Source organism: Pocillopora verrucosa, chromosome 7, assembly GCF_036669915.1.
Source record: "Pocillopora verrucosa isolate sample1 chromosome 7, ASM3666991v2, whole genome shotgun sequence".
Taxonomy (NCBI): domain Eukaryota; kingdom Metazoa; phylum Cnidaria; class Anthozoa; order Scleractinia; family Pocilloporidae; genus Pocillopora; species Pocillopora verrucosa.
In genome coordinates, this window is record NC_089318.1 from 1,513,224 (window position 1) to 1,537,116 (window position 23,893).

At 39.3% G+C, this 23,893-nt stretch overlaps 1 protein-coding gene and 1 pseudogene across 1 annotated transcript; one reads left to right on the forward strand and one right to left on the reverse strand.

The window, feature by feature from the left end:
* Nucleotides 1-5,212: 5,212 nt before the first annotated feature.
* On the forward strand, nucleotides 5,213-7,078 carry LOC136282214 (protein fem-1 homolog B-like). The gene has a single exon (XM_066169537.1). It carries the CDS (start codon nucleotides 5,276-5,278, stop codon nucleotides 7,076-7,078), a length of 1,803 nt encoding a protein of 600 aa, XP_066025634.1. The 5' UTR covers nucleotides 5,213-5,275.
* Nucleotides 7,079-7,247: 169 nt separating this feature from the next.
* On the reverse strand, nucleotides 7,248-22,657 carry LOC136282215 (protein mono-ADP-ribosyltransferase PARP14-like; annotated as a pseudogene).
* Nucleotides 22,658-23,893: the final 1,236 nt, after the last annotated feature.

A 23,893-nucleotide genomic window follows, 5' to 3' on the forward strand; every position in this document is an offset into this window, starting at 1 on the left:
AAAAAAGTTGCAGCTCAAAAACCTTTCGATTTTTCTTAAACAAATTATTACTTGATCCAGGGATTTCCTCATGTTTTTCATATAATTTGTTTTATCATTCCAGAGATCGATGGCTCGGTGCAAACTATTCAATCTCCGCTAGCAACGACTTCTTTGCTTTGAAGAGGTATTTTTCAGATGTCGTAATTTGTTTATTAAAAAAAAATGAAAAACTGTCTGATCTTTGAATGCGATTTAACCCTTTTCCTGGGTAACCGCTCGTGTGCTTTAGGTATAATCTATAGTCTTAAGGGAACTCGTGGCAAAACATGTCAGAAACAAGGTTAATAAGAAAAAGTGAACTTCAACTTCCTGAGAGGAGTAAAGCCTGTATCTCTTCCTTTAGAATGCCCCACTATAGGGCTACACTGAGTTCTCCCTATGGGTCAGCAATGAGGCACGATTCCTACGTGGTGAAATAGATGCGACATAAGTTCTTTCAAGCATTTCATTGGCAATTTGTTTGAGCAGTTAAAGTCTAACTGGCATGGAATCTCCATTCCTCCGCGCAGCTGCTCACAATGTCGTCTGCGACCGATCACTTCAACGCTGATTTCTCCTCAACGTGCGAGAAAATACCACGCTATTCGGGAGAACTCGCGAGGCAAATGACTTCCCTCGTTAAATGACTGCGTGGCTACCGAGCAAGCGTTTTGCATCATTCTCCTGCGCTTTATTTGCGATCAAATTCCATCGTTTCATTTGAGCTGTGGGCTTTAGCAATATTGAACACAACTGTTGTCAGTAACAGGGAATAGCGAAATCGATTAAAGAGAAGCGTTTAAAAGGTATTTTCAGGGTTGATTAACTTATTAATGTCGCTGCATATACAAAACATTAGATTTCGTCAACTTTACTGTGAACATATGCGAACAAAAGACCAACTATTTTTTAACAAGAGTTTTTTTTTTTTCCAAAATCATGTTTGAAAGTTGGGGATGCGGCTTATACACGAGTTTTTTTTTAGTTTTTATACACGAGCATAGGTTGATGAATACAGTTTTGGAGTTCTTTTCTGTGAGATTTACATCTAAAAACAACCAGAACCTGATACGCGTGACGAGCAAGTTGCCATGGTGAAAAATCGAACTCTGTGAGCTTTCATCCGGAGATGTCTGGAACGAGCTCCTGAAGCGAGGTCCAGCAGGGAAGACGATATCGGTGAACTGGAACAACCAATGTTAGATTAGTTTTGACATGATCTGCCCTTTTATTCACACTTGCAATCGACAAAGGAAGCGGCACGCAAACCTAAGATCTATAATGGCCTGTTTAAACGGCTTTTTCATGGCACAAGTGCCAAAATAATACCTAATCTCATTTTTCAGTAGTTGCAGTTTTTAGTTTGTCGGAAGTGTACGCGCTTTTGAGTATGCATTTGTGTCTTATCGCCACGACCATCTCCCGTCAGTTTTCTAGGTTGAGTCACCGTTAGTTCTTTCCCGAAGGTCATTAGGTATAAAAAAGGGACTAGAACATTTTTCGAGTGTTCAGCGGCTCCTAATAATACAATATAGTCACAGTCTCCATACTGTTTTCACATTTTTTTTGTGTGAAATGTCAAATGCAACAAAAAATTGACATTTGTAAGACGTTTAAAAAGCATTTAAAGTGCAAGTAAAAAAATCTAATTCCTCCGATAGCGTTTACACAGCTTTTAATTTCAAAAGTCATTGAAGCCTATATTAAATCTCACGCATGTGCTTTAAGCCTAAACCGTAAGTTATGACTTAACTCGAACTATTCCAACTGTTTTAATGCTGATCTGCGACAAAATGCCTCAGCAATGAGACTTTGATATGATCGATTAGCAGTTTTTCTGTAAAGTGCATTCCGGCTACGTATAAACTCTAGACTAGGTGGAAAATGCAGTCTGTAGACCACACACTGGGTATGAATTGTAGTATTTTGAAGAAAAATGTCTAATCACACAATGATGTGACAGATTAGGGAATGATAATTAATATCCTGCTGATTAGCCATCAGACATAATTGAGATTATATAGCCGATGTTTTTGTGTTTTGACTGGGATTGATTCTTTCCGTTTCGAATGTCGTTAGAAAGAACATAGAAAGACCTGAGACTTTTGTGTGATTTACAGGTAACCTCAGTGTTAAGATCATATGTTACGCTATTATGTACATTTAAATCCGGTATAGATAAATTGTCTATAAACAGCAATAGCTTGAAAGTACAGTTACATTCCGGCCACAATCAAAAGAAATACGTTTTTACGTAGAAACTGTTTGCAGTGCGATCAAGATAGAAATCAAACGTAGTAGGATACCTTTCAATTTATCTTTGAATTTCTCTACCTCCTTTCCTCGAAACAGAAGATACGCTTCAGACTTCCTGTTTTCCCAGAAGGGATGAATGATTGACATATTGTAGAAATTTAGCATAATACGGTTACACAATTCACTATATACATTTGCTAAGGTGCTCACAAGGAGAATTTATTTAATAATCGAGAGTTTTTTTTCTTGGTGATCGTTTCTTTTATTCTCGTCATCCTAATGTGTAATTCAAGTGCGACATCGTGAGGAGAAATTTGATGTTAGTCCCTCTTAGGGGTTGAAGGGTTAATCCAATGTTTCTAATCTCATCTGCTGCTTTCATGATGTTATCAGCAACATTTGCATCCAAACGAACTCCTTATTAACCTTTGTAGCTGCCTTCTCCAAGAAACCAAATGCACGAATCACAAGACAAAAACAACAATACACTGAGAATAACCAGTAACCAAATGATTTTCCATCATTATATTTTTTTGAATAATGCCCAGTTGTAATAGCTCATGGTTAAAAAATATCACTTACGTTTTCTTTTACCTTCTCTCTGAATCATTCCTGTTAACTGATGAAAAGTGTTCCTGGACAGACAATTGCTTAAAGTAATACTTTTACTAACATGGAAGAAGTGAGAATTCATTGTTAGATCTTTCAGTTAGTACATGGGGGATGATTGGTCAATTTAGCAGGTCACATTTCACTGCACAACCTGCTAAATTCAAAAGTTTGTTTGAATTAAAAACCTTCCCCTCTACCTGAACCCAGAGATAATAAACATCTTGCTAACCTGGTTTACTGGTCCGTATTGTAAGTTACAGAACCTAGGTTAACTTAACGTAAGCACTCGGGAGGTTAACTTTGTGGGATTGGGGCAAGATTTGAAACTCAATACCAAGAGAACAGAACGTCAATACCTCACATTTTTGTGCAGTTTAACGATTTTCCTTTTTCGGTAAAGGGCGATTGACCTGAAAAACTTTTGTCCTTTCAAGTAAGAACTTCTCTTTGTACTTGTAGGACTGGTATGGCCAGCTGAAAAATAGAACACTCCTTAAAAGCCATGGTACACTCGGTATCAGCCTCTGCTGCTGAGATTTTTTCTGTTTTTAACATTAAGACAATTAGATGAAAGTTTATTATTCTTGATTTGTATTAATTGTTTTCTACTCTAGGTTCCACATTCCGGAGTCCACATCCCGGAGTCCATATCGTACACTTTTGATTTTCATATTTTGAAATAACTTTACTTCGTTATTGTTCCTTGTTACAACAATAATTATGAATCAGTATTTAAGGAATTCCGTCCGTCTTTTCACCCCTTGTTTGGTTTAATTTTCTCTTTGTTTCTTTTATCACCGGAGATGTATAAAAATGGCTTTCAAAGTCGTCTGACTTAAGTATCTTTAGTAGAGAAGATGTAAACTTATCTGCAAGCAGAACTGCATGACCAATCGCCTTTAAGTTAACTTCATGGTGTTCATTCAGAGCGGAGAGGTTCTTGAAGAGAACTGATCTCATCAAATCGATCGATCAACGAGGCGGCTACCAGGCCATCACAGCTGTGAAAATGTTTATCCATAGGTTTATGTTCATGATGAAATCAGCTGTAATTGTCGAACATTTGTAATAATAAGTCTACTTAAAGAATTTAGATATATGAAAATTCACATATTTGCACTGCGGTGGAAAGATGAAATTAGAAGATCCTCGCAGCTAAGAACACTACTGAAACTAGTAGTTGTAAATAGGACCTGAAAAAAATTCAGGCCCGTACGGGATTTGAAACCATGACCTCTGCGATACCGGTGCAGCGCTCTACCAATTGAACTAACAAGCCAACTGGGAGCTGGTCAATAAATTGGGTACAAATAAACATCCAAGTGAATGAAGAATTTAGATATATGAAAATTCACATTTGCACCGCAGTGCAAATATGTGAATTTTCATATATCAACTATTTACAACTACTAGTTTCAGTAGTGTTCTTAGCTGCGAGGATCTTCTAATTTCTTCAAGTCTACTTAACCTTATAACATGAACATATTAAATCGCTAAATTGCTGAAAAGCTGGGAAAAACTTTAGCTGGCGAATTTTATCATAAAATCCTTCAAACATTTCCAAGATAGTCGAAAAGAAAGCGAATTCAAATTTAACACAATATAGGACTGGGTTTATCGCGAGTTACACAGCTTTATGGGCCGCTGCTCTCCAGCCCATAGTTTGGTCCATTTCCACCATCACAAGATGATTTTGCAGGCGTGTAACCATTGTGATCGGTTAATTACATGTGTGCTAATGGCCGGGTGCGATCACGTGTAATGACCCCTGTCGGTCTAAGTGGTTTCTAGGATCATATATGAATCATAATCTATAGACTGGAAAGAACTGCTTCTAAGTCTTCAGGAAAGAAAGCGAAAGCTAGTATCGTGAATTTGTAAACTCTCAACTGTAAATGGGCAAAATTATATCTTATTCATATTTCGCATAACGCTTCTCCATGTACACGTATCCAGATCAGTCGGGCCCTCTCCCTCCCCTCCCTAACCGCAGAAATACGTGTCACACTCCACGCTGTCTCGGAAAGGAAGAATGTTTGGTTTTCGAAGGAGAGATTTTGATAACAAGGTGTAACTCCTGCACATCACGAATGACAAATGTAACGCAACTGAGTGTTTCTTCAATCAGAAAATAAAAAGGTTTATGAACATGACTTGCCTCCAGAAACTTTTTTTGGGATAAAGCAACTCGTGATTATTTTCTACAACATATAAACTGAAACAAACATCGGTAAAATGAACTGTTTATTTACCGTGACAGCTGAAATCAGTGAGCCTGCTTACGCAAAGTTATGACCTTAAAATTGTCAATGCGTTTGTTGTTTTGCTCACACAGTTCAAGTCGAGCGTAGCAGAATTTAGAGGTTTTCTTTTTGTGTTATTTAAAATGGGTAACAAAGCATCCATTCGTGGTGTAGTAACTACAGCTTATCAAGCTGATCATGACGACAGTTCTGATCTGTTTGATTTGGTAAGGTATTTGAGCGCCGAATCAAGAAAAGCCGCTCTGGAAACAAAAATGAAAGATGGCGACGACCTTGCCACTCCTCTCATCATCGCTGCTCGTGATGGAAAACTGGATTTTGTGAAGGTTCTTTTATGTTATGAAGCAAACATCGAGGCCCGTGGAACGATTAAGATTGACGGAAAAGTTATAGAGGGTTGTACAGCTTTGTGGATCGCTGCTTCTAATGGTCATTTTGATGTTGTGAGACTCTTGATAGAACAAAACTCCGAAGTCGACGGCAGAACATCGAGTAATTCGACTCCGTTGAGATCTGCTGCCTTCGATGGACGCCTTGATATTGTGAGCTATTTGGTTGAGGGCGGGGCCGATGTAAATGCACGCAACTTTTACAATAGTACTCCTCTGATAGTAACATGTTGCAAGGGCCACCAGGATGTTGCTTCCTTTCTTGTCAAACACGGCGCAAACGTAAATCTGCAAGACAACAAGGGAAACTCGTGTCTTCATTATGCTTCGAAACAGGGTCGCGTTCTGCTAGTTTGTGAGTTGCTTGCTTTAGGAGCAAACCAAACACAAAATCTAAACCGTTTAACACCACTTCTTGAAGCCAGTAATGATTGTAAAATTGAAATGGTGGAGTGGTTCATCAGCCGACCTGAATGTTCAAAGGAAGAAAGAATTGATGCTCTTGAGCTTCTTGGAGCCACCATTGCTAATGATTCTAAAGCTTATGACATTGAAAAAGCGTTTAGTTTCATGAAGCGAGGAATGGAGGAGAGGTATGAGGACACGTCATGTACTTTGTTTAAAAAGAAAATGGAACCAGTGGAGGCTTATCAAAATAGAACAGAGAGTCAAACTCTTGAGGAACTTTCTCTCTTAGAAGGTGATGATCATGCTATCCAGATTGAGGGACTCATGATAAGAGAGAGAATCTTTGGAACTGACAATACAATACTACGGAACCCGATACATTACCGAGGAGCTGCCGCAGCTGATTGTAAGAAGTACGAACTCTGTATTGGTTTGTGGACAAGAGCGATGGAGATAGGTATGAATTGCAATGTTCCAGAAACAGAGGATATTGAAGACCTCACAGATCTAGTTGCACTTATGATACAGAATGGTCACAGTTCGAGTCCACAAACTATTGAGAACATTTTTGAAAAACTTATCGATATAAAAAGGAAACTGTCCGAAAAGTTGAAGAGTGGAGAATTGGAAGAAGAGCCAAAAAATAAGGCGCAAGAGACATTGCTTTTTAATGCTCTATATCTCTTGGTGATGTACACCAAAGTTCAAGTCTCCTCGGAAATGAAAAATGGCAACATGATTGACCTTCTTCAAAGATTTTTGTGTTTAGAACCTCGCACCCGTGATGGAAATACACTTTTGCACTTGGCTGCATGGCATAAGACTCCTGTTCCTAGAGACACTGTAGCTAATTGGCGAGGTGTTTGCGAACTTCCCTGTGTTGAGACCATGAAGCTAATTTTACATGCAGGGTGTGATGTGAATTCCGTTAATGCCCAAGGAAACACTCCTCTTCATTTAGTCGTTACTTTTGCACCAGGACCTGAACAAGTAGAAAGTTTGAAAGAAATGCTGGAGTTGTTGTTAGATCTGGGTGCAGATACAAAGCTTGTTGACAAGAATGGTCAAACAGTTATGGACTGCTGCGAGACTGAAGATGCACCGCATAAAATCTTTACGGTGGTGTAATTCACGTTATCTACTCAGTTGATAATACTTAATTATCCTATATTTATCTTAGACGTCTTTAAGATAATAGGACTTGGACCGTACTCTGTTTAAATCTTTTTGCATGGTCATGGGCCTCTTCTGTCAATGCAGGTGGGTAAGTAGAAATAGGCAGACATGAAATTTGCCATTACAAGAAAAAAAAGATGATATTTGTGCTTACCTTTTCGTCCGCTCCATTCTCCCATCTGGGGCATGAAGTGTGGAAAACGTACTTGCACGCCAGATTTGCTGCGCCTGTAACCACAATCTGTCCGGTCTCTACCTTGCAAATCGTTTTACATTCTTGTTGCAGCTTTGGGCCAGTAGTGGCACTCAGGGCCTTAGCACTTGCGTTCGCATCAAGATTCAGGTCCGGCGACGTTGAGTTGACGATAACATCAACCTGAAGAAAGCCAACAAGAGATATTCTTGTCATAAATCAGAATCAGGCCCTTAATGAGAACCCAAAGTAAAATATGTTTGGACAACTGCTTCGCGGCTCAGTAACTAACCATAACTATTGACCTCCGCTCGCTTCGCCTCATTGAAATTAATTTGACTTTGAAGAGCATAATGTGCCTTACCACTTCAGAAGACATATTCCCAATGACAAGAACCAACTGTAAGCCTTCCGTTGTCTTGATAGCATTCGGAGCGGTATTGGAAGAAACTGTTGCCGAGGACGTATGTGGAACTGATGTGGTTCTGTCTTTTTTCTTTCTTTCTTTTCCCTTCGTTTTTGGGTCTGAAGACGATTGATAATTAGGATGGTTAAGACATCTGGAATTCAACTCTTTTGCGAAGGCCTTCACGACATCGTCTTCCATACTAGTAAACTGAATTTCAGACAGGAGAAAACTCGGGTTTCCTTGGAAAAATTCTAGCATAGATACTACCATAATTTGGGCGCACAGTTGAAGTGGAAACTCAAAGATACCTGTGATAATGGCAGGAATGGCTACCGATTTATAGCCCTTCGCAGCGTTTAGGGCAGTCATTGTTGCGTGGCTTAACATCTTCTCCTCTCTTGGAGTTCTCCCCATTGATTTTTCCTTAGCTGCTTTTCCCCTCCATTTTGGCCCCACAGTATGAATTACTTTTTGAAAAGGTAGTTTTCCTGCAGAAGTTACAGCCACTTGGCCTACCAATAGTTTTCCTTTATCAATGACTAACCGGTCACATTCTTAAGCAGGGTGAAAGCATTCTGTGTCATGTCCAGCTTCATGTCTTTCATTTTAGCAACTGCCTCACAAATGGCTGCACTCACCTCATGGATGGTCTCAGGAGGACCTCGAATTTGAAGCTTTTCCTCTTCAAGTAGAATGGTCACTTCGATTTCTTCATGTCGACTTTCCAGTTCTTGAGCAATTTCGAGATGTTTCAAGAACTGCAAGCGCGTATATGAAAAAGAGATTGTACTTTCTACTCTCGATGCCTCTCTCCTTAGTTTTTCGTTAATCTCTTCCATCATTCCTTCCAATTCCTTAGTAACATCCTCAACGTCTTGCTTCTTCCCGATGAAAAGGAAGACGTGCTGCTCAGGGATACAATTCATTCTTACTTTTTGCTGTGCTAGGCTTTTACTTTTCTTGAAGGTGTCTAATACATCATTCCAAGCCTCAGGAGGGACACGCATGGAGCTTTCGACAAACTCAGCAAGGAAAGAAGCAATAGCCTCACATGCCTTATCGAAGCTGTACTTGTCTCTTGAAGCCTTATCTTTGGGCTTGACCGTGACGCTGTTGATGCCCTCATTCCAGGTTATCTGAACATCGTGGTTGTTCTGAATCTCTGACAAATCAGCCTTGCAGTTTTCCAAAATGAACTTCATTTTTATTCCATGCACGTTGATATTTTGCATCAATTCAATATCATCTTTAACTGGCTGAGGTTTCCCAAGCAATGAGCAATGAGAACTGACATCCAACTTTGCACCGTCAAGGAAGTGACTTCTCGCCACAACGTTGGAAACAACTGAAATAGATGTTCGAGATATTTTTAAGGCTCTGTGAAAACATGGGAAGCTTACTGCTCAATGCTTTTATCGTAGAACTTAATTACTGCAGTTTACTTTATAAATCATAATCATTTGGAACTGTGTTTAAGATGTCACTGAGTTTAAAATATCTTTCCACCTTGGTTGCAATTTTTCGACAGTAAGCATTTTAAACATCACAGGAGGAAAATACTGATTGAAGTCCATTCACACTCACAATCAGGCAGGCTAAACGTATCATTCTAAAAAAAAACACTGATTACTTCAAAATGACCCCGAAACTGGTACTATATTTTCGCAACCTCGACTGATCTCTTTCGAACGTGATTAAAACATAAAATATTTATGGTCAGAAGTTCAACCCAAACTAATGACAGATCAGCCCGGAACTTTCAAATGCACGCACGCACAATGCCAAAGTTGTCCTTTCATTCATAACGTCGAGAAAATATGGGGACCTAAGCGATCCACTGAAATTGCGGATCGTTTTACTTACACCTCCGCCAATGTCATCTATTGCATAACTCGCACTCAACAAAGGTATTCATTGGCGAAACAGGAAGAAAACCAAAAGACCGATTTCCAGAACACCTTTGTGAAGTAGAAAGGAATGAAAAGGACGCATCCGATACAGTCGCTAGACACTTTTATCTCTCAAATCATTCTAAACAGCATATGGCATTCTGCAACCTTTCCCTAAATCGAGGCAGGTTCGGAAAGCCGCAAAACTAGAACAAAAATTTATCTTTCAAATCGGCACTCTTAATCCCCATGGAATCAACGAACGCTATTCATTCCACTAAATTTTTTCATTTCTCTTGTTACCATATTTCCACCAATATCCTAGCCCCATTTTCTACTTTATAAACACAAACAACTCACAACTCCTCCGTTCGCTCTGACGAGGGGCTAACACTCGAAATGTCAGCTTTAGAAATTCTTTCAATGAAAGATCATTTAGATCTCTTAGGTGTAACTATCGATTTTAGCGAACACATTGCCAAGAAAGTTGGAAAGTAGTCAGATGTTTTGAGCAGCTTAATGAACGTGTTATTAATTTCCTTGAAAATGTACCTCTACAACTGGTACGTAATGTTTTACTTCACTTACTTTTCTGCTATTTGGCTCAATTGTAATGAGTCTGATAATCAGAAACTGGAAGGGCTTTTTGCGAGACTCTAAGGTGTGTCTGCAACAAACGGGTGCCCCTTTATGGCAATGATGCCTGCAGTTTAACTTTGTCCAGTTGTCGACTACAGGACATTGCTACATCGATTTTTTAAGCGGTAAACGGCATGTTACCGGAACATATAAGCGACTTGTTTGCCGTACGAAATAATGCGAAAAACTTGAGGCACCAACAAGCTCGTCGTCCCACGTAAGAATACTACAAACTTTGGCTTAGACTCCAAATCTTTTATTGGTGCCAAAGAGTGGAATTCCGATCCTTAAAGGATGAACTACGCTCAACGGCAATTCTTAAGGAATGCTGTAAGAGAGCTACATTTGCAGTGTACAGTCTATTAAGATCTTCTCACTGTTATAATTTTTTAGAGTTAGGATTGTTTACTTACTTAATGTAGTTAGAAAGTTAGTCATTGGTCATTTTTCAATTTTTCGTTGGTTTATTTTACTTTTCTCGGCATATTAGCATGTGCTGCAAGGGGCTTAATTAGCCCCAGTTGAAATAAAGTTACTTACTTACTTTACCTTAGCCAAACTACATCCCCCTACAGCGTGGCACCACGGTTTCTTTAGAAACTTACTCCCTATATTCACTTGCTGACTCTAGCCTGATTGCATTTAACCAGCACGATCAATTCGTTACTGGCTAATTTTTCACTACTAAATGCTTTTGAAGTGTTATGTCCTGTAGGTTGGTAGACCCACACTACCCGTTTTCTCTTGAGGGTTTGTGTTTGACTGAGAACAGTGTTTCTTGATACATCAGACGAAGGTAATAGGAACATTTTCAAAAGCTCATATTGACCTGACAGTAACTGACTTTCTCTTCAATTAGGTAAGTTATATTACACACCTTCGGGGTCTTCGAAGTAAACCAACGCCCATCCTTCATTTAGATTGAGCTCCACATTGCTTACATTACCACCGTTGTTCTTTGGACTCTCGAAGTAATAACGTACGGCATCCTCAGTAGTTGTTTCTTTGTTGAAACCAAATACTTGTACGTAGTGACAAACTGGAAGTTGTTCTACTACCAGGAATTTTTCTCCCAGAGGCTTCACGGAGATCTTCTTTGTAACAGCGTGATAATCTGTGTATTTTCGAAACGATAGGTATTCAAGAACACAAATATGTTATCTTAACGAAAACTACTGAGACGTAAACATTTTTCTTTCAAAAACAGCGATGTGGAGATCATAGCCGAGCCCATCTCATATTATATCCCAAAGAGCGGCCTAAAAATTAAAATTCACCGGCTGAACAGAGTTACCGGTTGTAGTAAGATCGTGAATAAAACATCATAAATGATACGTCAAGGAACAACAGAGGTATAAAAATGCTATTTAAGCCGCCCCACATTTACTAAATTAAGTCAATTCACCCCTTCCAGTTGTCATTTGGGTTTAACTTGCAGGGAATTTGGACTTACCATAGGCTTCATTGAAGGTGACTACTGCACATGCTTCACCTCCAAACTCGACTTTCAGGACATCCATTCCACTTACTGCTTCCATGTAAGTCTGAAATAGATCTGGGTCAGGTTTGTCACTGAGGCCTTTCACCAAAAGTCTGTTAGTGTCAATAGGCAGTTCCCGCGGAGGTTGTTTGAGAGTAATTGTCAGATTCGCTCCATCATAAGTTAGACTTCCTCTACTGATGACTCCACGGGCACCTTCAGGTAAGAGAAAAGAATATTGCTGACTGAGTCAAACAAACAAGCAAAGGAAACGAACAAGAAACAAAGCGAAACAAAATACACAAAAGTATTATTCATGACCTAAGCAACTCTTACCAAATGTTTACTATAATTTGTAAATGAAGAAATCAGTTACTTTATCTTTAAATGTTGCTCTGATTTCATCTAGCCCCATCCAATGAAAGAAAAGTTAATTACTTGAGGTTTCCCAAGCAGTGCTCGTCGAGGGCGAGACTACACATATGTATATTACAGTATATCTAAACTTACTTTCGGCCGTGGTAAAGGTAATTACAGCTGTTCCCTGGTCTGAATTATGATCGACACTTTCTACGTCTCCTCCACCGGAACGCTTTTTGTTCTCAAAAAAGTTTAAAATGGCCTCTCTAGTTGTTGTCGTACTAATTCCAGTCACCTCAATGGTGCGAGATTCTTGAGATATTCCATCGTTGTGTGGCTCAACTTCAGGGCTACGCGCTGTGACAATCAGTGAGGCTCCGTCAAGGGTATGCTTGCCTTGTCTCAGGATACTTTTCGTTGCTTAAAAAGTGACAAATTTCAATCGTTACAGAACAATCATATGTCTGGAAATTCTAAGTCAAATACTAAAAAATTGTTCATACTCACTTTCGGCCGATGTAAAGGTGATGACAGCGATTCCTCGGTCGGGAGTATGAACAACGTCTTCTATCTCTTCTCCCCCGGAGCGCCTTTGGTCTTCGAAGAATTTCAAAATTGCATCTTTAGTTGTTTTCCTAGCAAGTCCAGTAACCTCTATTGTTCGTGATTCATGTATTCCTGATGTGTAGAACGAGTCACCTGCTGTGTTGCTGGGTTTGACAAACAGTATGGCTCCTTCAAGGATGTGCTTTTCGCGAAGTAACACCTTTTGCAGCTTGAAACGCGACAAAATGTAACAACTGCTTATTAAAGCTAGAAAAACTGTTTCAGAATTTACGATTCATACTTAGAAATGCAAGATGATGAAGTATCTTAGTATCTTTGCCTAATTCAATGGTTATTGAGTTGTATATCAAGCAGCTTTTGCAGGATCGCTAAATGAGGAATGTAATAGAGCCAAGAGGGGACTTTTCAAATGTTTGAAACGTCTTTGAAGATGGCTTCATCCTTCTTCATTAGAATTCAGAACAAAATGCAACTTACGCGAGACTACTTACCTTTAAAATCTTTGAAAGTCACGAAAGCCACATTTTCTTCCGGCCGAAAAGTCACAGCTTCTACTTCTCCACCCCCAGAACGTCTCTCATTTTCAAAGTAGTCCCGAATGGAGTCTTCAGTGCTTTGCGCAGTAAAGCCAGTTATCTGGATAGTTTTGCTTGTATTTTCAGTATTATCTAGGAACTGGAGACTGACATGAAGTGTAGCACCATTTAGGATATGCTGATCATGCTTGACGACACTTTGAGCCACTACAAAGAACAAATAGTGAGATCAGTATTTACGAAACTTTAGAGTGTAACTTCTTCTCCAGCAAGGGCAACAACAACAGTAACAACAACGTAAACTATATTCTCTTAATGTATAAATGACAACGAATAATACGTACTCAGATTTAGAGAGTAAAAACCTAACAAATTCACTATGGCTTCGAAAGAAACAGAAGACCGCAATTTTAAAATTAATTGATCTTGAAAAACGTCTTCTTTTCATCTGACACATACTGGCATGATTGTTTACGCCAGGTGTCAAAAAAGTGTCGTCCCTTAAGATCTCACAATTATTTTCCCCCAGCAAAAGTGATTATCAAATCGGATTAACTTTATACATATGACGTATATGGCCTGGGATGATTGAACATTACGAAATGATCCTCGAAAATGAAGATATCACGGAAAAACCAGCTTGAATCAATTCTGGCTTTAATGAGGTTCGAACCCTATTCTCCTTGCTAGCAGTTGGGCACAAGAAACAAATAAGCGACGAAGCCTTATCAGACAGCTATGTATGCTATACAGTTACCTTCAGATGACTCAAACAGAACTCGTGCTACATTGCTTTTGATTTTCACTTCTTCAACAGCGCCACCTCCAGAACGCCTCGAGTTCTCAAAGTAATTCAAAACAGTGTCTTCCGTTGCATTTTGAGGTAGTCCTTGAACAAAGATAAACACGGGTCTGCAAGAGCACGAGAGATACATGAGACAGAACAAATACATTTTTGGGAAAGTCAAATAAAATTTCACTACAAAGACAGACGCAAGGATAAGAAACGAGACAATGTGTTTAACAGTAAGCGCGATATCATCCCAACTACGCTTAATCCTGACCGTAAAAAGGTTTACAAAGAACATCAATATACCGCTGTTAGAATTTAAAGCCTTGAAATTGTGCAGTGTACGCACGAGTGAATTTATGCTATGAGTGAATTAAAGAAGCTTTTCGACTCAGTGAAACTTGATGCGAGATGAAACACAATAGGCCGTTTAAAGGGTTTAGCTGTGGGTCTGACCTGATTTCCTGATCCATCCTCAGTCTGGAACTCGTCAGTGACTGAATGGTGAGACACTTCCACTGTTGTTCCATTTAAAGCGTGCGTTCTTCCTAAGACCTTCTTTGCAACTGCCAAACAAGTAAGAAAATTGAATGAATTACTGAATAATTTAAGGGAAGAAAAAAAAGAAACCTATCACAAAACTTATAATAAGTTATTTTTTTTCTAAAGATAAAACTCATAAAAAAATGGACCAATTGATTGATCAGTCACCTAACGAATAGGAATGCTGGATTATCATCAATGTGGAAATATGTTCAATTGCAGATCATCCATCAAAAAAATCCAAGCATCTGCAGTAAGATTCCCTCTCGGGGGTCAAAAACGTTAGTTTTCTTGCGCTTCTGCACTCGCGCCTAACTCGCACTTAGCGCACGCCCCCCGCTTATCTTCGTTTGACTGAAAAAAAATTACACCTGTTCTGCAGGCTAACAGTAAAAAACGCACATTCAACATCTTTGAAAGTCAGCAATGCCACATTTTCAGCATTATCTAGGAACTCGAGACTGACATGAAGTGTAGCAACTTTGTGCCGCTACAAAGAAAAAGCATTAAGATGACGATCCTCGAAATCTTAGAGTGTAATTATTTCTCCAGCAAGAGCAAGAGCAACAACAGCAAAAGCAAAAAAAAAAACACCAACTATATTTTCTTCATCTAAAAATGATAACGGCCGATACGTGCTCAATCGTAGAGAATAACATCTTGACAAAGTTACTTTGGCCTCCAAAGAGAAGGAAGTATATACTTCTAAGTCAAATGAGCTAAAATAGTATTCTCTTTAGCTGGCACATGATCGCATAATTTTTTTAAGCGGTTGCAAGTGTAAAGAAATGTTGCCCCAAAATTCCCAGAACCATTTTCTTTTAGGAACAGTAGCTATGTCAAATAAAATAAAAGTTAATATTATATATATACACCTTGGGATAATTAAAAAATGAAAAATTGATCCTCGAAAAAGACGAAATGACAGAAAGATAAGCTTGAAACAACCAGGCTTACATGAAGTTCGCGTAGTATTCTCTTTGGGGTAGTTGGGAGCTTAAAACAACCAAGCCACGCAGTCTCATCTTAGGAGCGAGGCAAATTTAAGTGGGTTCTTTGTTCTCGTCAGTGAGTCTCCACGTATTAACATATTTCACTTCCTGTATATCATCCGCAAGTGAAAACGTCATTTAATTCAATTGCGGTCAGAGACCTTTTACAAAACAGCAGCCTCCTTCTTAACATGAGGCTCTGTAGCTCAGTTGGTAGTAGTGCCCAATGAATTACTTTTTTAAAAGGTAGTTTTCCTGCAGACGTGACAGCCACTTGGCCGTCCAATATTGGTCCTCTGTCAATGACAAACCGATCACACTCTGCCTTGAAGGCCTCTCCCGCTCTTTCATAAACGGCTTTTGAGACACCACCCACGTGATGAAGCTTTGAGTTAGCAGCACTAACAATCACATCCACGTTGCGATCGCAGATGTTATCTTTGAACACCAGAATCCTTTTTCCGTCCGGAGTGAGAAGTTCGTACAAACTCTCCTTTTTCTTTTCTTCTTTTGTTTCTTCCATTACTTCCTTTGCATCATCTTTGCTTGGATTACAGTATTCAATTACGCACTTATTTTCATTCTCCAACATGCCCAGTAACTTTTTGCCTTTACTTCGATCAAGCACTTTACGCATCCCAGGTTTGCTGACAGGCACCTTTTGACTTTGAACTTTAGATGCAAGATCTTGAATCAGTTCCTTAGCTTTGTCAACTCCACAGCTGGTAACTGAGACAACCAAATGCTCTTCATCTTCATCTGCCAAACCCTTTATTCGCGTGGAATATTCTTTCAGTTCCTCTTGTATTTGCCGAAGTTCCTGTTCGCGGTACTTCACAAGAAATCGGCGACAACCTTTTGGAAGTGTCACAGCGCTACTGATAATGGTATTTTCTGTGAGGAAACGCTTGACAGCCTTAACAGCAACCGGAACATCCTCCTTTACGCCCACGAGGCAAATCTTCTTATTGCCTCTATCAAATGACAGTGATAAAATGCGTTTTTCTGTTATTTCTTCTTTCAGCTGATGCCACTTTCCGCTTTTCTCTAACTGAACTTGATCTTCATCCAGGTCAACGCATTCTTCAACTATCAAAGTTTTCACTAGATCGCGAGCTTTCTCTGCGACATCACTTTCCGTCCCCACTATTGATAAATCTCCGTTTCTCTCGCCAAAGGCTATCATGGCTTGTAAATTGCTGGCCGTGAACATATCTCTCATGAATGCCTGACGGGGCGTACTTCTAAGCAAGGCGACAGCATTCTGTGGTAAGTTTAGCTTCACTTCTGACATTTTAGCAACTGCCTCCCAAATGGCTGCACTCACCTTATGGATGGTTTCAGGAGGACCTTGAATTTGAACCTTTCCCTTTTGAAGTAGAATGGTGACTTCAATTTCTTCATGTCGACTTTCCAGTTCCTTAGCAAATTCGAGATTTTTTGAGAACTTCAAGCACATATATGGAATAGACATTGTTTTTTTCTATTTTTGATGCCTCTCTCCTCAGCTTTTTGTCAATCTCTTCCATCATCTCTTCCAATTCTTCGGTAATATCCTCGACATCTTGCTTCTTCCCAACGAAAAGGATGACCTGCTGCTCAGAGATGTAATCAATTCTTAGCTTTTCATTCGCTGGACTTTTACTTTTCTTGAAGTTTTCAACTACATAATTCCAAGCCTGCGGAGGAACACGCGTAGAGCTCTTAACAAACTCAGCGAGGAGAGAAGCAATAGCCTCACATGCCTCATCGAAGCTGCACTTATCTCTTGAGGCCTCATCTTTGGGTGTGACTGTGACGCTGTTGGTGCTTTCTATCCAGATTATCTGAACACCATACCTGTTTTGAACTTCTGTCAGATCAGCTTTGCAGTGTTCAAAAATGAACTGCATTTTAACTACATCTACAGTGATATTTTGCACCAGTTCAACATCAGCTTAAACTGGCTGAGGTTTTTCCAAGTAAAGAGTGATATGGCCTGACATCCAATTGTGCATCGCCAATGGAGTGACTCCTCGCCACGACATTTAAAACAGCTGAAATAGATATTCAAAATATTTTAAGGCTATCAGAAAAGACAGGGAAAGGCTACTGCTAAATGAATTCGTCGTGGACCCTAGTTCTTCATTGCTGTGTACTTTATAATTTACAACCATCTGAACCTATCTTTAAGCTAAAAAAAGCTAAGCTTCACAGAGTAGTTCCTGTTGAAAATGTAGGAATCGATTTTAGTCGTATTTCTAGTGGATAGGTAGAACCACAACAGAGATCATGTAGATTGCGTACACAACTTGTTATCTCATGAGGACTGGTGTCTTCTTTGGACTGAAAATTAGGCGTTTCTTGATACTTCTGACAAGGATAATCGGGACATTTTATTTCAGACCAAAGGGAAAGTAACTGACTCTCTTTTTAATCCCTCTTTTTAATACGGTAAGTTATGTTACACACCTTTTGGGTCTTCGAAGTAAACCAACGCCCATCCTTCCTTTAGATTGAGCTCCACACTGCTTACTTCACCACCGTTGTTCTTTGGACCCTCGAAGTAATAGCGTACAGTATCCTCAGTAGTTGTTTCCTTGCTAAAACCCGATACTTGCACGCAGTGACAAACTGGAAGTTGCTCTACTACTGGGATTTTGCCCTCCAGTGGCTTCATGGAGATCATCTTTGTAACAGCTTTGTAATCTATATATTTTCGGAAGAAAACGATATATAAATATTAAGAGCAAAAAGCTTTAGACTATTTCAAAACGAAACATAGAACTAGATTTGAAGCATCTTAGGAGTACACAAGGGCTATAAGAGTAGTCGGGCTGTTATTTCAAAAATTCAAAATTACACATCAGATTATATATCACTTTCATCGAATGATCGTGTATTAGTGGAGTAATTTCCTCTTATAAAACGGGAGTAGAATATTTTAACCGAGCCTATTTGATAAAACTAAAGCCGTAACAATGAGCTCGAGAACCTTAAAAATTCACCGGCTACAAAGGGTTAACACTCAATGAAAAATATTTAAAAAAAAGAAACAATGTTTACGTTACGCTCGGGGACAACAATGTAAACGCTATGCATATTCCACTTCTACTAAATTAGGATACCGTATTTCTTAACAAATTCATAGAACGCTTATTATCTGTAAGGAGGGCGCATAATCCAGGTGGAGTGCACCTATTAATAAACTATTTACAAGTACTGATTCTGCTGTAGTTGAAGCTCAAATGAAGTGGCAATGGAAACAGGTTTTCTTTGCATCGACACATATTTAGAAAGTGAGGGGGGAGGAGAAGGGGCGGCTATTCGCGGAGGCGCTTGTTTGATATTATGGCCTCGGGGATGGGCGCTTGTTTGGAGGGAGGGCACTAGCCGCAGCGTGCGCTTATTCTAAGAAATACAGCAATTTATCCCTTCCTGTTGTCAGTTGTGTTAGTTTGCTAGTAATGTGAACTTACCATAGTCTTCATTGAAGGTAACTATTGCACATGTTTCATTTCCAAACTCAGCATTCAGGACATCCACTCCACTTACTACTTCCATGTAAGATTGAAGAGCGTCTGAGGTAGTTTTATCACTGAGGCCTTGCACAAATAGTCTTCTCGTGTCCACGGGCAGTTTCCGTGCGGGTTGTTTGAGAGTAATCAAGAGATTCACTCCATCGTAAACAAGACTTCCTTTATTGATGACTCCACGAGCACCTTCAGGTAAGAAGAAAGATTAAACGATTTTCGTCAAACAGGTAAACACACAAACAAATGAAACAAGGCAAAAAACTTGTGCAACAGTATTGGATAATAACTACATATCATACATTTACGGAAATAATTACCACCAGTTCAATTTCTGTTTGTCAGTTTTCGATCCTAACTTGGACAAGCCGTCAGCCCGTTCGGTTTGATTGGGCGCGAAAAAGAAAAATGGAGACGGCTAGTTCAATTGAAATCCTTTAAAATCACTGTAAAATGGTGCTATTTCTCGTGGTCCTTTGCTATGGAAGTTAAGAGAGGATCCCCTCTTGATGTAGGTATAATGAAGTGAAGCCACGCTTGACTGGTACACGGCATTAATGTAACAGACAGGTGTATGACATTTACTGCAGACTTACTTTCGGCTTTAGTAAAGGTAATGACAGCCGTTGCTTGGTCTGAATTAAAATCCACGCTCTCTATCTCTTCTCCCCCGGAACGCCGTTTGTTTTCGGAAAAATTCGAAATAGCGTCTTTGGTTGTTGTCGCAGCAAGTCCAGTCACCTCAATGGTACGTGACTCTTGTGCTTCTTTCTCGTTGTATGGTTCAACGGCTGTGCTACGAGGTGTGACAGTCAGTGTGGCTCCATCAAGAGTATGCTCACTGTGTCCCAAGACACTTTTTTACAGCTTGGAAAGTACCAAAAGTTTATCATTATAAAACAGAAATTTTTGATATGTTAAGTTCAAACACTTAAATTTGCTCGTACTCACTTTCGGCCGCAGCGAAGGTGATAAAAGCAACCCCTCGGTCTGGAATAAAATTGACGCGTTCTATCTCTCCTCCCCCAGTGTGCCGTTTGTTTTCGAAAAAGTTCAAAATTGCATCTTCAGTTGTTTTCGGAGCAAGTCCAGTAACTTCTATTGTTCGTGATTCTTGTATTCTTACTTTGTCAAGCGAGTCAGTTGCTGTGTTGCTGGGCATGAGACTCAGTGTGGCTCCATCGAGAATGTGCTGACCATGTTGTAACACACTTTTTACAGCTTGAAATGCAACAAATGATTATTATTGTGGGAGAAACAAAAAATAAAGAGTCCTTTTACTGTTAATGATCCACTCTTTGGAATACAAAATGATTAAGAAAAAAAAAACTTAACTTAAAGAGGCTCAGCAGGTTCTCTGACCCTTTCATTCACAAGATCTTATTAGTAATTCTCCTTACTGTCTGCCATACAATTGTTACGATGTTATCTCTGGGAATTCGGCATTGGATCAACTAATAAATAAATATCCCCTCATTGATGATTTTCTTTATTCTTAGTATTGTACTGATATTGTAAGGAGAAATTCTGTCTCAGTCGCTTACTCATGGGAGTTAAATAGTTAAAAATGTAATGTTACCGAGAAATAATTTTTCTCAATATCCGACATATTTCTGCAGAATGGTTTCTTTTCTTGACAGTAGGAGTCCTTATAAGAATTCAAAATGAAAGTCACCCTAAACCAAATTATTTACCATCAACATCTTTGAATGTCACGAAAGCTACATTTTCTTCAGGTCGGAGATCCACAGCCTCTACCTCTCCACCCCCAGAACGCCTCTCGTTTTCAAAGTAGTTGGAAATTGAATCTTCTGTGGTCTTTGCAGCGACGCCAGTTATCTTGATAGTTTTGCTTGTACTTTCCGCATCATCAAGTAATTCTAGACTGACATCAAGAGTAGCACCATTCAGGATATGCTGCTTATCATGCTTGACAACATGTTGTGCCACTAAAGAGGATACGAAATGAAGTAAGTGTAGAGAAAATCGAAGAATACAGATCTTAATCCAACAGCGACAACAACAATTGCTCTTTGTTTTAAAAAGAAAACCTCAGACAGTGTCAAAGAAAACAAATCTCAGAGAGAGCAAAGCATACATTCTATAACTTAGCTTAAAACATTTCCTCTAGTCATCTGACCATGGTCGTATGAGTCTATCATGGGTAAAAAGGGGACGAAACGTCACCCAAAAATCTCACCGTATCATTTTTTCCAGCACTTAAACCTTACTGCATGATAAACAAGTTACGAAGTGATCCTCGAAAATAATCAAATAGCAGAAAAAAACAAGCTTTCAAGAAGGCAGTCTTCAAAAGGATTCGAACTCGTGCCTGCTGCAAAATGTATGGACGACAATTCTAACTGATCCAGAAAGACATATGTTTAAAGTAAGGCAAATTTTTTAGTCGGCTCTTTGTTACGAAATTACACAATTGATTTCTTGAGATGAGTTCATCGCCTGACTTTATGAAGGTGAACATTACAACTAAGTTACCCTCAGATGACTCAAACTTCACTCGTTCTAAACTGCCTTCGATTTTCACTTCCTCTACGGCGCCATCTCCCGAACGCCTTGTGTTCTCAAAGTAATTCAAAACAGTATCTAAGGTTGTACTTTGAGGAAGTCCTCGAACGATAATAACACAGGTCTGCAAGAGCGCGAGAGATAACTGTGACCAAAGAAAAATTGCTTGAGAAAGTCAAATGAATGGAGGGAGGAGGGGGGGGGGGGGGAGAGAGAGAGAGAGAGTGGGGGCGAATAGCGAAACCCAGACATTAAACAGATGAAGGTAAGAGGCACCATAGCACCATAGGCAGTGTTTATGGTCTTCATAGTGTCCAGAGGTTTTATTTTACCGGCTTTAATTAAACCACCAAAACACTATGGATACTATTTGATGTTTAATTTACAAGGGAAAATCTATTGGAAACATTAAATATGATTTAAGAAATCGAAGCATCGTCATATACAAGTGAATCGAGCCTCTGAGAATTCAAAAAAGGACTCATCGACTTAGCGATGCTTTTTCCCGAGATTAAAATCAGTGAACTCCTGAAAGGTTCACCCAAGGGTCTGACCTGATTAACTGACGTGTCCTTTGCATGGAACTCTTCATCAAATGCACGATATGAAACTTCCACTTTAGTTCCATTTAAGGTTTGTGGCGCTCTTCTTACGACACTCTTTGCAACTGCAAAACAAATAAGAAAAAATAAAAAGGCAATAAATAACTTAACACAGTGAACAAAGAATACACCAAGCAAAAATCAGACTACTTATATTTGTGTTGAACTTTCATGCCGAAATTGAATATGGTTTATGAGCGGGATGAACGGATCATTGAATGTTTTTATGGAAATGAACGGCCAGTGGTTAGAACAAGGATGAGTATGCGTGGAATAAATGGATGAAAGAATTAGGAAGAACCGGGGAAGTGATTGAATTACGTGTCCATGAAAGAGAGAGTCACAAAAAGAGCTTAGTGGGAAAATCAGTTTGAAATAAATTGGATTTTTAACACTAGAATATTCCCTCTGCAATATTCATGCATGATTCTTGCGAAAATTTAATTATGATCATTGATATTTCATGTAAAGTTGAAACACATGTGGCCGTCATCTCAATAATAATTAAACAAGAGCGCAAGTGTTTGGAAATGAATGAGCCAGTCACGCATGACCCTTTGTCAGGATATACTTATGCTTTGGATTTTGTTATAATCATTATAATCATATCATGAATGCTACGTTGTCCTTACCCTCCCCGAAATTTGTTTTTATGATGCACGTTTGAGCCGCTGTTTTAAAGATCTGAATTCGGCGAAATCTGGAATTAAGCGTATCGATGATGTCATCGTCTGTCACGCAAGTAACCTGTTCAGTGGCCTACTAAGGTCAAAACAAACTGCATTTGTCTAAGATATTTTAGCTTTATAAAAATACGAGCTAAACGGTTAAAAGACGGCAGTAATTTCCTTCGTAAATAAACTGAGTATCAACTAAACAAGTTAGGGCAATTCTCATTACATTTAAAACTTAAAGGAAAATGTTAACTAAATGAGAACAAAAAAAACATTCTTCCCTCTCCCCGTCAAGGTCTTACCCAGCCCCTAGACGATTTGTTGCTACGGAAGTTTTAGGGAATTCTCGGAAAGCGTGTCAGAGACACACAGTGAAGCAATCGTGACTTCAAGACAGATCGTCAGACACCAATCTGTGGCGACGCTATCATAGCAGCGAAGCCAATTTTCGTCGATGAGCCATGGAATCCACAGCCTAGAAATACAACTGTCGCCAACAGAACTGTCGTTGTTAAAATCTATCACCCTCGACAAGTAAGGAGGCGATAATCATTCACTTTCAGAGGCGAAGAAATGGTGGAGGTGAAGTCGGCGATGTTTGCTTACGAAGCGAAGTTGTAGCAGTTGTTACATTTGAAAAAGAAGAAGGTTGGTTAGATCTATTGATTTTGAAAATCATTTCGATCGACTTCAAACTGCAGTCAGCTTTAGTTTAAACACCGATAACTGCGACACTTTCATGGAGATTAACTGTCGATCCATGACGAAATGGCTCGATTAGCTATCAAAATATCGAAGTCACTTGCTCCGTTTCTTTACTCAGAGTTGGTTTGATTCGAGGTGTTTGAATGTTCTCATCACTTTCAGCGGCAATAAACACAATCGAAAACGGAAGTTCGCTGAAAACGAAACTTTCGAGACAAGCGCTACAAATTTCCCTCGGGAAAGCCCCTACACTTACAATGTTTAGCAGGTCTTGGGAGTCGAATATGTAATCATCGTATACATTTCTTTATGAAGTGATGTGGCGTGTAATTTAAAGGAAGGAATGATCA

Bases quoted from the DNA above. Each gene is read 5' to 3' on its own strand.
- LOC136282214 (XM_066169537.1), top strand. From the start codon at position 5,276: ATGGGTAACAAAGCATCCATTCGTGGTGTAGTAACTACAGCTTATCAA.